This window comes from Anabas testudineus, chromosome 1 (assembly GCF_900324465.2).
Source record: "Anabas testudineus chromosome 1, fAnaTes1.2, whole genome shotgun sequence".
Taxonomy (NCBI): domain Eukaryota; kingdom Metazoa; phylum Chordata; class Actinopteri; order Anabantiformes; family Anabantidae; genus Anabas; species Anabas testudineus.
Genome location: NC_046610.1, coordinates 4,457,794 through 4,471,393, shown reverse-complemented (window position 1 = coordinate 4,471,393; position 13,600 = coordinate 4,457,794). Strand labels below are relative to the sequence as shown.

General features: G+C 40.2%; 1 protein-coding gene across 3 annotated transcripts in view; it reads right to left on the bottom strand.

Annotated features, from left to right (window-relative positions):
• mgat3b (beta-1,4-mannosyl-glycoprotein 4-beta-N-acetylglucosaminyltransferase b) overlaps positions 1-13,600 on the bottom strand; it is a 55,692-nt gene that overhangs the window by 17,497 nt on the left and 24,595 nt on the right. The window contains exon 1 of one of the 3 annotated variants that reach the window (XM_026358911.1): positions 1,610-1,797. The exons of the other annotated variants lie outside the window; for them this stretch is intronic. Coding sequence (XP_026214696.1) covers positions 1,610-1,617 — 8 coding nt within the window. The 5' untranslated portion in view covers positions 1,618-1,797. Of the gene's footprint in view, positions 1-1,609; positions 1,798-13,600 lie in introns of those variants that run through there. 3 annotated transcript variants of the gene reach the window in all.

Genomic DNA, 13,600 nt, shown 5'->3' with positions numbered 1-13,600 from the left:
CGCAACAACTCAGCTACTCTCCCAACAACTGCAGATATGCACGCACTGACCTGAAACACTTTACACTCAGTTTATTTCATTTAAAGAGAAGTTAACTTATAATGTTAACATGAAGGTTCTATCTATGATCAGATTTACTAAATTATTATACAGAATAGCATATATGTGATCTTACTTGATCTTTTGGTACTATACATGCTGTAATTTGGTGTTACAGCAGTGTTATAGCACTATTTAATCAAGTCACAATCCTGACGTACTATATTCACACTGCAGCGAACTCCACAACCCACCTCAAACCTTACTTTCAGAGAGCACCAGTTAGCGATTTGCCTTGTACTACTGGATTAAACAGACCCTGTTGAACAGACATATGTGTATTTGCACTCAAAAGTTCAATATCTAGTTCTTTTGACCAGATTAAAATAAAAGTGGTTTGCAGCTTTAAAACCTTTGCAACACCAGCAAAAACCGTTTCACAGGTGGAATGATAAATGATGCCCGGCCTCTGCAAAGTGCTTAAAAGCCTTTGTTTAGGAACTCAAAATAGCAAAGCTCTGCCCAGTGTGTGTTTCAGTAGAGGATAATAATGTATGAGAAGTAATACACCTCATCTAAATCCCCTTTTCTTCTCTTTCAGAACAAAGAAAACTCACAAACACCTTTAAACGTGGGAGGAGCTTTGGTATCATCTCACCTGGATTACAAAGAGTCTCCCACCCTATTGTCAATCTCAGTCTGCCAACCTCACCTTATATTAAAAACAACAAAGCCCCAATGGGAGCATCAGTTATTGTGTCAGACTTCTAACCAGACAATCCCAAGTCCTGCCCAGTCCACAGTTTCCTAACCAATGTTTGCAACGGGGCAACTGAAATTCTCAAACTGTTGAAATGCTGTCGAACTGGTTCAGATTGTGGAAAAGTCAACTTTTGTTTGTGTGAGACGAAGCAAGACACAATCTAAAACAAGAAGGGTATGAGAATACCATGGTATTAGTTGGGTAATCTTATGGCTATGAGAGATAATAAAAACCTTTCAGCATGATACAGAAGGTGCAGAATGATAAATGAGATTACAGTCACACCCACAGTTAGTAATCACATGTTCCATTATGTCTCCAGGTTCAAAACAGAATAGGAAGCTCTGTAAAGTAGGCAACATAACAGTGTCAGGTTGACGAAGACATCACAGACGAGGTCTTTGACCTAAAACACAGACAAAGTCTACCGAATGTGATATTTGCTGTCGATTGTTGCGATCGAGTGGTGTTAGTATTTTGCAAGTGTCTAATCCTTCCTTCAAACACCATTCTAATTGTAATGACAGTGCTAGTGATCCGTAGGACTGTATGCAGATCAAGTTTCAAACACAACATACTTTCTGCAGTCTTCTTCTGACTAATTTGACCTTTTTTTTTTTACTTTTCAGTGAAACAATCAAAATACAGTAATCAGCATTTTATTAAAACCTTAAATCCCATTAACATGCTGATATTTTCATTGAAGGGTTTTCTTCTGAAATAGATTTGAAAAGAGCAATTCCTAATCTGACAAAGAACCACCTGCATGAAATTAAAGGTTTCTAAATATGAAAAAACAAAACTTACATTTTCATACTGAATCTCTGAGTATCAGGCTCCAAGTTCCTACACAGATAGATGAGTTTCAGTGTTAAATGCTTCAGCCATCAAGTCAGCCAGTATCCTTCCACTGTCAGAGCGTTAAAAGGAAATCTCTCACTCTGCAAGACTGTGCAATTGTCTTTTTTGTTCCTGCTTTGAATGCCTGCTCTGCAAACCTTCTTTTAGGTACCTCCTTTCATTATTAAACAAATCACCTGAGGCAGTCACCTGAACTTTAACATTCACTATCAGAAGATTTACTGCATGACCTCATCACATTGTTTTGTCACTTCAGACAAGTACATATACACTTTGCTGAGCTATTTAGGAAACACATCTAATGTGTCCACTTACGCTTTGTGCACATCTACATCAGCTTTTCTGCTGCTCCTCACGTGGCCTTAGGGAGAGACTCAAAGCTTCATTCTGTCACTGTCCCTTGAGGATGCAGGACTGCAGCAAATATTTTGTTTTATTTTCTCTGCAAAGAACCTGTTTCACAGCAGTTCATATAACAACCTTGCAGTTGCTCTGACAACAGGAAATACTTCAACATGTATGGCGAGGTGTGTTACTCTGACATTTTGGAAGCTGGGACTGGCTCCACTGCCTGTCGTGAACAGTGGCTAATGGATCCAAATGTGGCTGCCATGGCTGCCAAGTCCCTTAATTGATTGTCCCATGTTTATTATTAAAATAATGAGCTCACAACATCTATTAAGGGTCAGGTACAGGTGTATTTGTTTAAAAATATACTGTCTAAAGAATAATTAGGATGCACAAGCTTTAGCCAACAAAAGTCACCACAGCAACTCTGAAGTCTGACTGATTTCAGAAACCTCTCAACTACTGACATCAGACACAGGCATGGCGGCAGATGATTGTTCAAAAGAAAGGAGACCTCTCGTCTCCAGAGATCAGCTGTTCTCCCGTCAAATCTTTTCCTTGTTATCTTTCCATGGATCTTTAGTGAGAGGGATAGAGACACAAACCAGGGAAATGAGATGTAATTAAGGGAATTGGGATGTACCCCAAGTACAGTAACACAATTGATTCGATGCACATCCTGAATTTTTTTGTTTGGCTTCTGTGCCTATAAATGTGCATTAGAGTCTTTGTTTTCTTAGATTCAGCTGGCTGGCTGCCACGTTTGATTGGTGGCTTTCGAGTCACATTGGATCTACTGTATTGGTTCAGATTGTAATAAGCTGTTTTTGAATAGATGTGATGCTTTGAGCTGTTGCTTTTGGATGGATGCCACAAAGCCCTTTCTAGGCCTGAGTGCATCATGTGACACAAAGCTTACAGAACACAGTTGTTTTTTGTTTTGTTTTGTTTGTTGCGATTGATTTTTGTGATACAGTAAAAGCATCCATGACTATCACACTAAAGCACGACCATATAGCATGCATTTTGACTTTTCTAACAATGTAAGGTAGGCACATTAGTCTTGGGCTTCCTCTGGGAACTTTACTAATGACAATAACCTCTAAACATTTCCCCCTTGCTTGTTTTCTTGCTTTCCAATGTTAAAAAGCACAGTTAAAATGAGTAGATTCTGAAACCAGCTTGCAGTACTATGCTTCCTTCTTTTCCAATTGTATCCGAATGCAGCACTTCTCCGGTGCCTTTTGCAGTAGAATCAGGCAATTCAGCTCTTCTACGCTGTGCTCATGGGTCACCAGTTTGGTGAGTCAGATGTCAGGAGAAAGCCAGCGTGCTAAGTGGTTTTCAATAATGCAGGCATGGTGAGAGCCTCAGAAAGTGTGTATGTGTGTGCATGTGTGCAGATCGGACCAGAGTTTAGGTGTACATGAATATTGGGAAGTGAAGGGCCGGAACTGCAGTGTGAATGTGAGCTGCCTCTGAGCGACTTGGTGCGTGTAAGGAATATTGTTTGGGTGTAGTAGGCGTGATTTGTATTTTGTGTGTACGTGAGAGAGCATGGACTAAAGGTGGGAGGATAGGAAAAGCCGGCAGATTGCCTCCATTGCTCCGACCTCATCTATAATTCAGCTCTGTAGCCGTCCGTGAGGTCTTTATCTTGTTCCCCCCTGTTCCCTCTGTGCACTGAAGGTGGAGACAAGTGTTCCATGGCACATTTCGCTGTCTCTCCCCATCTACTGCTACCTCTCCAGAGGCTGAGCAACTGCGAGCAGCAGCTCAGTGAATTTTACTGAATGAAGATGTTATGAGCATACAGACTGTGCAGAAGTGGGCGATAAGACGTCTCCCAGCTTTGAAATGACAAAACATTTCTAGTACATAGCGCTTATAGTGATTAAAATATAAATTATATAATTGTGTGATAATAATTACTATAATTGTTAATATAATTTTGATGATTTAATATTTATTATAAATGTACCATGTAACACATAAAAATTATACAAAATTATATTACCCATTCTTGCCCTTGATTTCTTGATTTCTAGCTCATGCTACAAAAAAAAAAAAAAAATGAAAAAAGTGAATATTGCACCACTTTTATTTCAACATTACAAAGACCATCCCACAGGGAGCGCTGTAATTACAGGTCAAATGGGAAGACCTACTGTATGTTCTTGCCTCGCCAGCGTGAACTAGCGCCTATTGCCCTTTTCAGTTTATTTTGAACTCTTCCTGGGGTCTGTATTAAATTATCCACATAGTAAAAGCAACAAATGCACTTACACTACATACAGTACATAAAGCCTTTCAGCAGGACTAGGGAATTTGAGAGAGATATAAAAAAAAAAACAAGGCCAAAGATAAAGCAATACAGTAAATGGAGATACCCTATTAAGGCTATTTGTTACCAGAGATAAAATAAGCGGTGTTGCTCAACTCACCTCGAGTCACATAACACACGTGTTATTTAGCAGCCCTCATGACTAATAAACTCACTTTATTACTTTATTGATGTGTAAAACAATCTGTATGGAGCACCTGTAACATAAATAACCACCACCCAGGCAATATTGTCGCCACAGAAAACATAATGTAAGCAAAACATATGAAAAACTTCTGTTGTTAATAGCACAGAGACAAGTGTCTGTAGTACTAGGACCTAAAATGCACTTAATATATCAACGGAAACAGTAATGGTTTGTGTTTTGATTTTACTCACGTCCATATATTTTGTTCAAAACTGTAAAAACTGCACAGTCATTGTGCCTCAGGGGCAATAAAGTCTCACTCAGCTGAACTCTTTTTCTCTATCAAGGCTGATTCAGCCGCTCTCGCTCTTCACTTCCTTCCTTCCTTCAAATACAACATTCTCACACTCTTCTCAGCTCAAACACTCTGGCACCAGCAGTTCACAGAGGCAGTGGAGACATGTGCCTCAGCAGCTCTTTCCAATTTCCTCTGTTATTATTATTGCTTTTATTCCAGTAACGCAGGTTGCTCTTTCTTTAATGGCACACTGTTCTACTATTTTCTTCCTCTTAGGCACTTCGGGATTCACTTACTCACTTGCTTTTATATAAATGTTCGCGTAGATGATGATCACTTGAACTCCTTATGCACAGTTCAATACCTGTCAGGTTATTGCTGTGATTTATTATTAAGCCTATTATTTTTAACAGCAGTTATATTGTGGTAGTATTTTAGACATTGTAGATGTTTGATAAGGTGACTTTTTACAGTTTTTTTTATCTTGTGTATTACTTTACTTCTTGTTAAACATTATTTCTTTGTTTCTCTCTTGCTCAGTTGAAAGCAATAAGTTGCTTAATCGCTTTGTTGTGTCACAATATAGATTAAAATAAACCCTTCACAACCATAGCTTAGTCATTTAAAATCCTTAATTTGATTTGTTGCAAACCCAGGTGTTAGTAGTTGAAAGCTCTAGAAAATGCTGGACAACAAACTTTGAGTCATGTCCAAAGTCGATAATCAGGATAAAGCATAAAACTTTTAACAGTGCTAGAGTATGAATAAACTAGACTCAAAAATCAGAATTGAATCCAGTGTTTTGGATTTCAGATGTAGTGTAAAATTAAAGAAGGCTTCTCATAATTCACCAGTGAGGCCTTGTCAGCTTATGTTAGATGTCTTATATAAGATATCTTACATATTTAATGAAGTCGGCAATGATTGAAAAAGTACTGAAATGGTATTTTTCAGTGATTTTTATTCAAGATTCAAAGCACGATTTCTGTTAGCACAGAGAACAAGATGCTCTCTATATATATATTGGTGTCCTCTCATCATCATCATCCTGATCTGGGTTCAGTTTCCCTCTTTCAGTCTCCAGAATATTCTCTGTGCTGATAAGACTAAGACAACTCCCTGCACATCCCTGATCTCAGCTCAGCCGCCAGTCTCCATCCATGTTGACTGAACACCAAATTAAAAAGGTAAGCCAATTATACATCTGTGGCCTATGGGAAAACTTCCCTCCACTACAAAGGCTTTAAAGTCGATCTTCCCAATTTCCAGCAATCCCCTGCACTGTCGTGCATCACTGTGCAGCTCCGCTAATGAACACAGCTCTCTTAAAAAGCAATCTCCAGTGCAGTGATTCACTTCTTTAGTGATTTGCAGCACCCATCTTCCTCGTTTTACCACGCCCACCAACTTCTGCTCTATTAGAAGCTTGAAGGCTAACTGCTGCGCCTTGGCTACCTTTAGCTCATTACTGCTCTGCATTGCGATTGTGTGCCGGACATCGCTGACTCATGCTTGTGTCGGTATGCAATCAGCGGTACTGACATGGCTCTGATGATCCTAACGGTGAACTAGGATAGTCTTCTTGTCGCAGTGCTTTCCCCAGGTGTGTCATTATTTTCAAGACAGGGTGAAAACACGTATTCTCCTGTTTCCCCCCCACCTTTCTGTCCTTCCTCTCTTCCTGTCAAATGCTTGCTGAAGTGAGAATTGTTTGCTGTAAGGACTACTGCTTCTTCTTGTGCTTGAAGTATTGAAGTCATTAGTTTGTTTTTGTGTGTGTGAGAATATGAGAGCGACTTAGTGGGGTGACAGTGGATCTGTGGGGGTTTGAGCTCCATCTATTGAACATACAGGCCTCACAGTGTATATCTGTGGGAGAAAATGAAAGGGCAGCAGACACAAGTGGGTTTACCGCTGATTCCCTGTGTCTGTTTGTTTACCCATGTGAGCACACATCCCAGTGCGAGACAGCCTTTGTGAAAAGCGCACCTGCTTGTAGCCACCACATCCTTTCATCTGTTTTTTCTGCCCCCTTCAATCGGCTGCATCCTCCTTAGATGAAAGCAGTCGATGTTACGTTTCACAAAATCAGCCAGCTGGCTAATGATCTGGTCAATCGTCAAGGTCAGGGCACCAGTCTACTCCACGTCATTGACACTCCAATCAAAATAGGTTATTTGTAAATTGGGCCAAACGCACATGCACACGCAACACACAACACATACACACAGGCCTGGGATTAGCTAAAGTAGGTCATCACCAAAAAAAAAAAAACACACTCTGACACACTCCTATTGTCTGTGTGGCTACTATTGTTATTATGGTAACAGGAAGATGGAAGTCATTAGAAAGCTTTCATTTTGACTCCGGTTAAGCCTGATGGTCTTTGCATTAGTGTAGTCCAGGCAGTAACTGCTGAACACATAAAATCGTGCCTGATGGACCCGGAGAATGGCGCCATTGTGTCCACTGCTGTGTTCTGCATACACAGGACACTCAGTGACATGAAATGGGAATGAATTAACAACAACAAAAATCCATACATTTGGTTCTTGCAGCAGTTGCTCAATTTAACTTGCCTCTCCTCGTGCAGCAAGGCATTTTATTGTTGTTAATAATCTGCAGCAGCAGCAGCTCAGATCGGCGATGAGAAACAAGACAACAGGAGTCAGGTGTAACACCTGAACGCAGCTCGTTCGGCCTCAGCTTCTCTGTTTTTATTACAGGTCGATGGAGGCACTCCAGGAGAAAGTGTGATCAGAGAGAGAATAGAGAGGAGAGACATAGTAATGAGAGGAAGAGAGAGGAATGTAGAAAATCAGAAAAAGGAAAAGACAGAGAAACCCGGGCTATAAGCTTTAAAGGAGTAGCATGAGAAATGAAATGGAGAGAAAGAACGAAGGAGGAAGTCCAACAGAGAGAGATGTGGGGGGAGGGATGTAGTGAAAAAGGAAAGGGGAAGCTGGATGGGAGGGGGGGTGTTCAACAGAAGTAAGTTTACATGTACACAAACAACTTCAGTACTGTGGAGACTGCGAAGAAAGACAATTAGTTCAATAGTTTGAAGTAAAATAAAGTTTCACATTAACCTCATGTCTCCAATAACAGGGCCAGACTTACACTGGGCGTTTGAAGCCAACACTAACATGAATGATTTAGTTTTTACTGTGAGATAATCAAATGCTAATAATCAAAGTTTTATATCTGTGTTTTCAGCAGAATAAGAAAGACAATCAAAATCAACATTGTTTTCATTCCAGATTCTTAAATAGGACGATTTTTTTCATTTATTTCTCTTGCTGTTAATTCATTATTTTAATTTTGGTTATGTTGGTTGGATAACAAACAGATATGAAAGATTGTTTGACATTTATTAGTCAATAAAGTAATAACTATAATGACCAGATTTGTGAATACTTAAGATTCCTTCTACAGAACTCCATTCAAATAATTCACTTTTTTATACTTTCATACTTTACTGTTGTACTGTATGTGGTGAAGAGAAATCTATTATCTATCAGAGAATAACATTGACTCTGCGTTTGACGATCAGGTTACTGCTGGATGAATGTGAAGAAGACGAGCCGCTAACAAGGAGCAGGAATAAAACAGAATGAGTGGATTTCTGTGGTGCATCTTTTACAGGATGACGAAATAGCACCGTAGCACGAGCGCAGCTACATCCAGTGTTAAAAATTAAGGCTGTTTTTGCTTTCACCCCCCCAATAAAACGTCTATTTCTTTGCCATAGCTGCTAGCAGTGACATTTCTTCTAGAGAAGGAAATCACTAAGCTGTATAGGTGCCAAGAGGAATCTGAGTAATCCTGCTGGGTTAATCGAGTTCTGCTCCTGCGATTACAACCTTAATGCGAGTAAGATAACTCCAAAGGGGTTTATTTGACAGTTGCAATATTACCCTACTCGCTCTAATCAAATTATTCGAGTGCATGTAAACACACAGAGTGACAGAGAAAAAGATGGAGCGTGAGGGAAAAGTGGATGCAGAGTGGTGCGTGAGATAAGAGAAACTGGAAAGAGATTCCAACCACAAAGTGGAGATATGAAGAAGAGAACCAGGTGATTCTTGTCGGCTGTGGGATCTTGTGAACAACTGAAACCTGCAGGAAAACCGCTATCAGCCTTGAAAGGCATGAAAGCATTTGGCAAGTACCACCAGCCCCTGCCTTCCCCTCAGGTGTGCAAAATAAGTCACTAGGTCTGAGTCAAATAAGGACGCACTGAGTGTGAGAAAAGGTGATATGGAGCATATATCATAATCTGTCTCATTTACTCCTTACTGTAAACGACATTACTTTTTGTAACAGGCCAACGATGTGTCAGTTTCTCATTTGAATGTTTCCGTTGGTTTCCATTTTATGTTTCTGGGCAAAGGTTTTGTTTGTTTGAAAAAAAAAAAAACAGAAGCAGCAAGATCACGATGAGAAGCCAAGCACACCAAAGGATTTCAGAGTTAAAGAAAATATCAAAGGTTTTCAGAAAATACTGTAGCTTAAAGCTTTAGTCATGTCATAACACCTCTGGATATATGTTCACGTAAAGCCTGACGTAAAGACTCTCATTTATACTTAACAGCAGAAAACAGCACATATTATCAACCAACATACAGAGATAATATGTCAAAGGATGATGTCATTTATTTGTGGAATTACAGATGGTAAGGTTAAAGTAGCAGATACACACTGAAGCATAAAGTTTTAGCTCTGCAAAAGAAAAACTTTATGAAAAGTGCAGCTGTGAGTTATGAGAGAAACTGATGAACTTTCTGACAGAAGTGAAACATAAGATGTAAAGATGTGATGCGGTTGTTGTGTGTGTTTTCTTACAAGTGCATAAAGTGCCATATGTTCTCAGGGTACGTTTTAGCTGTTAGCTTCACCCTTATCTCTAACAACCCTTAATAACTACATAAGAAAAGCATTAAGCTTGAGCAGGCATGGTGGTCAAAGGTGAGATAAGAAAGCAGACTTGCTGTGAAATCTGAAATGAGAGGATAAAAATACTGGACTTTTGCTCAAAAACAACTGACCAACGTTCAGTGACGCTGTGAGCGATAACACTACTGGTGGAAGTCTGACCTTGTTTTTATAGGGAGCATTATCTTTGCACAAAGTCACTTCCATTGGATAGGTTTAAATGGCCTTAAGATAGCTGTGCAAACTAATAAAACGCTATTAAGAGTGTTTAACCGTTGGCAGCAGGTGAAGAGTCGTTGGCATTTGTCAGAAAGATAAATAAAGGTTTTTTGAACATTAAGAAGTTGAGACCATTAAGACCTTCCAACTTTTCTTTCAGCTGCTTTATGCAACTTTGCAAACTCACATAAAAGTGTTTTAATAAACACTTCAAAGAGAGACATATGCTGCTAATTAGCATTCATCTGCATAATCTCAATAGCTTTCCTGTGAAACCACCTTTGTAACTGTGATTTAATAACTTTACAGTGAAGTCTTTGGTTCTCGACTCACTTATGAATTCATTTCAGATTGAAGCATGAGGGAGCACATTCAGCTGTTGGCCTGCATTCATTCAACCTCCTACATTCACATTGCACAACCCTGAAAAAAATGTTCAGACATGCATAACTGAAATGCATAAGAACACATGTACACACACCCCTCCACTGTTTCCTGCTCTTGCTCTCTGCTGGCTACAGCGTTTCAAGCGAGAGTTTCAAGCAGTGTGACAGATTGATCAGCAGTTGTCTTTGCACGTGTGAGGGCTACGGTGTCCGATCGTGTTTGGCAGATTTCTGCGGCCACAGCGTTATCCAGGCTCGCAACAAGTCCGGCTGCCAACTGCGATCACAAGGCCTGTCTCTGCACTGCACAGTTCACTTATCTGCTACAGGCACACTTCAGAAGGCACCGCGCACGCTGGCTTTCTGTGTGTGTGTATTCATGTGTAAGAAAAATGACTGCCTATCTGTCTGTCAAAAGATACTGTGGCTCTTTGTGCATGTTAGTGTTATCACCATAACACCGCTTTCAGAACCACACCCTCTGTCGAGCTCAGACTTGACATTTAGGAAGTTAATTTTAGCAGCAGCACAGAACAGGGAAGCGAATGGAAAGCCAATAAAGTTTTATATTGTTCCTGCAGAAAAATGCCACAAAAACACAGCTTCTCAAAAGTGAACTTTTCCCTTTTCCACGATCCATGCATCTCCTGTGGCTTCAACTCCTTCTTTAATCTCTCTATGTCCTGTCTGTCTTTTTAAAGACATCTGCGTGGGAATGAGCTTGGAGCCACATACATTCATGTTACTTCCAACAGTAACACCATGATGCATCCACTTCTTAATTCTGGAGAATCAGCAGTTGTTCTTTATAATTTGAGCAGATTTCCAAAAACACACTAACCCCTGACATACTTCAGAGTCAAATGAACTTTGCCACTGTTGTAATGGTTTGTGAAATCATAAAAGAAATCTTGCAACATCACCCACAGCGCTAGTGCAACTCCATTGCAGCTTCACACGTGCATCCTGCAGTGTTGCCATACAAGTGTCACAACCAAAGCAGACAATGGTGTACAGTTTTCTAGTTTAGCAAATCACATCACATGGCAAAAACAGGCATGCTAGTGCAGAGCTGTGCAACTCTAGTTGACCTGAGCACAGAGTATTTTACAGTTACTGCTGGATGGGATGGGCACAAGTGAAGTGCTAGTTAATTGCAGAACTGTGTTGCAAAATTAATGCTACTGTCCTTGACCTCAACACAGTTATATAACAACCCAAAAGGCTGCAGAGAGTGGGGGAGTGATAAAAGAAGGCAGATAATTACTGTGGCACCACAGTACGAGCACAATCTCTAACTAAACAGTCATTTCAATATACTGTCTTGCTCTGACTCTATCCTGTGCACTGTTTGAGTTGAACTGCAGATGATAAATAAAAACAATGTTGAAAGACACATTAAGAGTTAGAGATGAGACAAAACAAAGCACACTGCAGGCGAAGTACTTGACACCTCCAGACTCGAGAAACTCCATTATTCTTCTGGCTGACAGTAAGGTCATGGTGGCTGCAGTCTGTCGCGTCCAGTCACTGTCAGAATCAAAGCTCCACTGAAATAGTGGCATTACTGTAATAAGACAACTGAAGGAGAATAGAAGAGACAGACTGACTGATGCACCTTTTAAGGTGTTCAGCTGACAGATCAGAGGCTGCAGTCAGGAGATTCTACAATTAGACTGAAATAAAAAAAGAAAAATAGAAAAAGTATTTCTTATATTACAGTCCCTCCACCATTTCTTCATGTCTCTTGTCATGGTTCATAATTACAAAACACATATTTTTTCGCTTTCTGTTAGTGGGATCTAGTCAGGCTGAACAGTGTGGGAATGTAATCACACTGCAATTTATCAGAGCACTATTGCAATTTTAGTTTTCGGTTCTATTATTAACTGTACTCTCTCATTGGTATCCGGTTAAAATATGTGCGTGAGTGCATGTAATACCACTTGTTCAGTGCCTTCACTGAGGCTTTAAATTTGGCCTTATTCACTGTGACAGAGGGTATGATGTCTTCATGATGACTCACCCTCTAAACCTGAAAACAATTAACTGTTCAGCCATAGTGTCTAGCAAATGTTGAAGCTTTGGTTTGATCCGGCACAGCTTTGTGGCACCTGTCTCTAAGACAACACGTCACATGATAGCAGCATACAAAGATGTTGCAGTGTCTCCTAATTTAAAAAATAATCTGGGTATTTAGCAGCTCATTGATCACAGCATGTGTCTGTGTATAATGTGGTGCTGGGTCAGCGTAAAGTGAGTTTATGTGAGATTTCAAAACAGTAACAGCGTTTGCGTCTCTAATACTGATTTCGTCACCGTTGGACAACAGCTAAGCAACCAGCATCTCAAGTGTTCTTATCTCTCCTAACCCCTCTTGCCGTTTCGACAGCCTAAGTCCCACCTGCACTTGGAGAGCTAAATGGAAAGGTCAGGAATGTAGAGGAAAAAGGAAACTGTAGGGGGCGTTTGAAAAGGAAAATGTCAGGCTCCCCGAGCTACCCCAGCAGGATGTGTGTTCGAGAGACGAGGCTGCATGCTAGCATGTCAGATCCCTCTGAGAGCTGGGTAAATAACCCTGGGATGTTTTCTGTGCTCACATGCTAATCTTCACACACACACACACACACACACACACACACACACACAAATAACACCTATTCACTCACTGTCTCTCCTCAAAGTTCTCCGCCTTCCTCTCTGCTTGTTGCCTTTAAAACTGAAAATAAGATTCACCTTCTTTTTGTTTTTTTTTTACTTCCATGTCATCTTGCCCCTACTAAGAAAGAAAGGGAGAAAGTTGGCTGACATATCAACACTTCCACTGATGCACAGCTTCAGAATGAACACACAGAGCTGCTCGCTTTCTGCATAGCCAAATACTCTGAGCTCATTGCAAAGCTTTACAGAGCATCCACATGATGCATTATTCATTGTTATTATTATGACAAATCACCGGAGGTGACAACATGATGAGAAACTACAACTGGCTTCAGGCAGTAAAGCACAAAAGGTATTAATTTAAGAAGGCTGGACCAGCTCAAAGCCAAGATTACCACTGGAGCACATTGTTTGTATTAACACGGTGATGTAAAAATTTGATTCACAAAGTTCAATATGTTCAGTAATGAACTTGACACCAAGCAGCAGATTGTGTGTTGTGTCGAATGAGCAGCTACAGGAACATACATCAGTCCCCATTTGTTACACTTCCACAGTCAAATTTTACAGGGCCTCTGAATGCACCTGGGAGTGCCTTCATTTTAAATGTACAGTATGA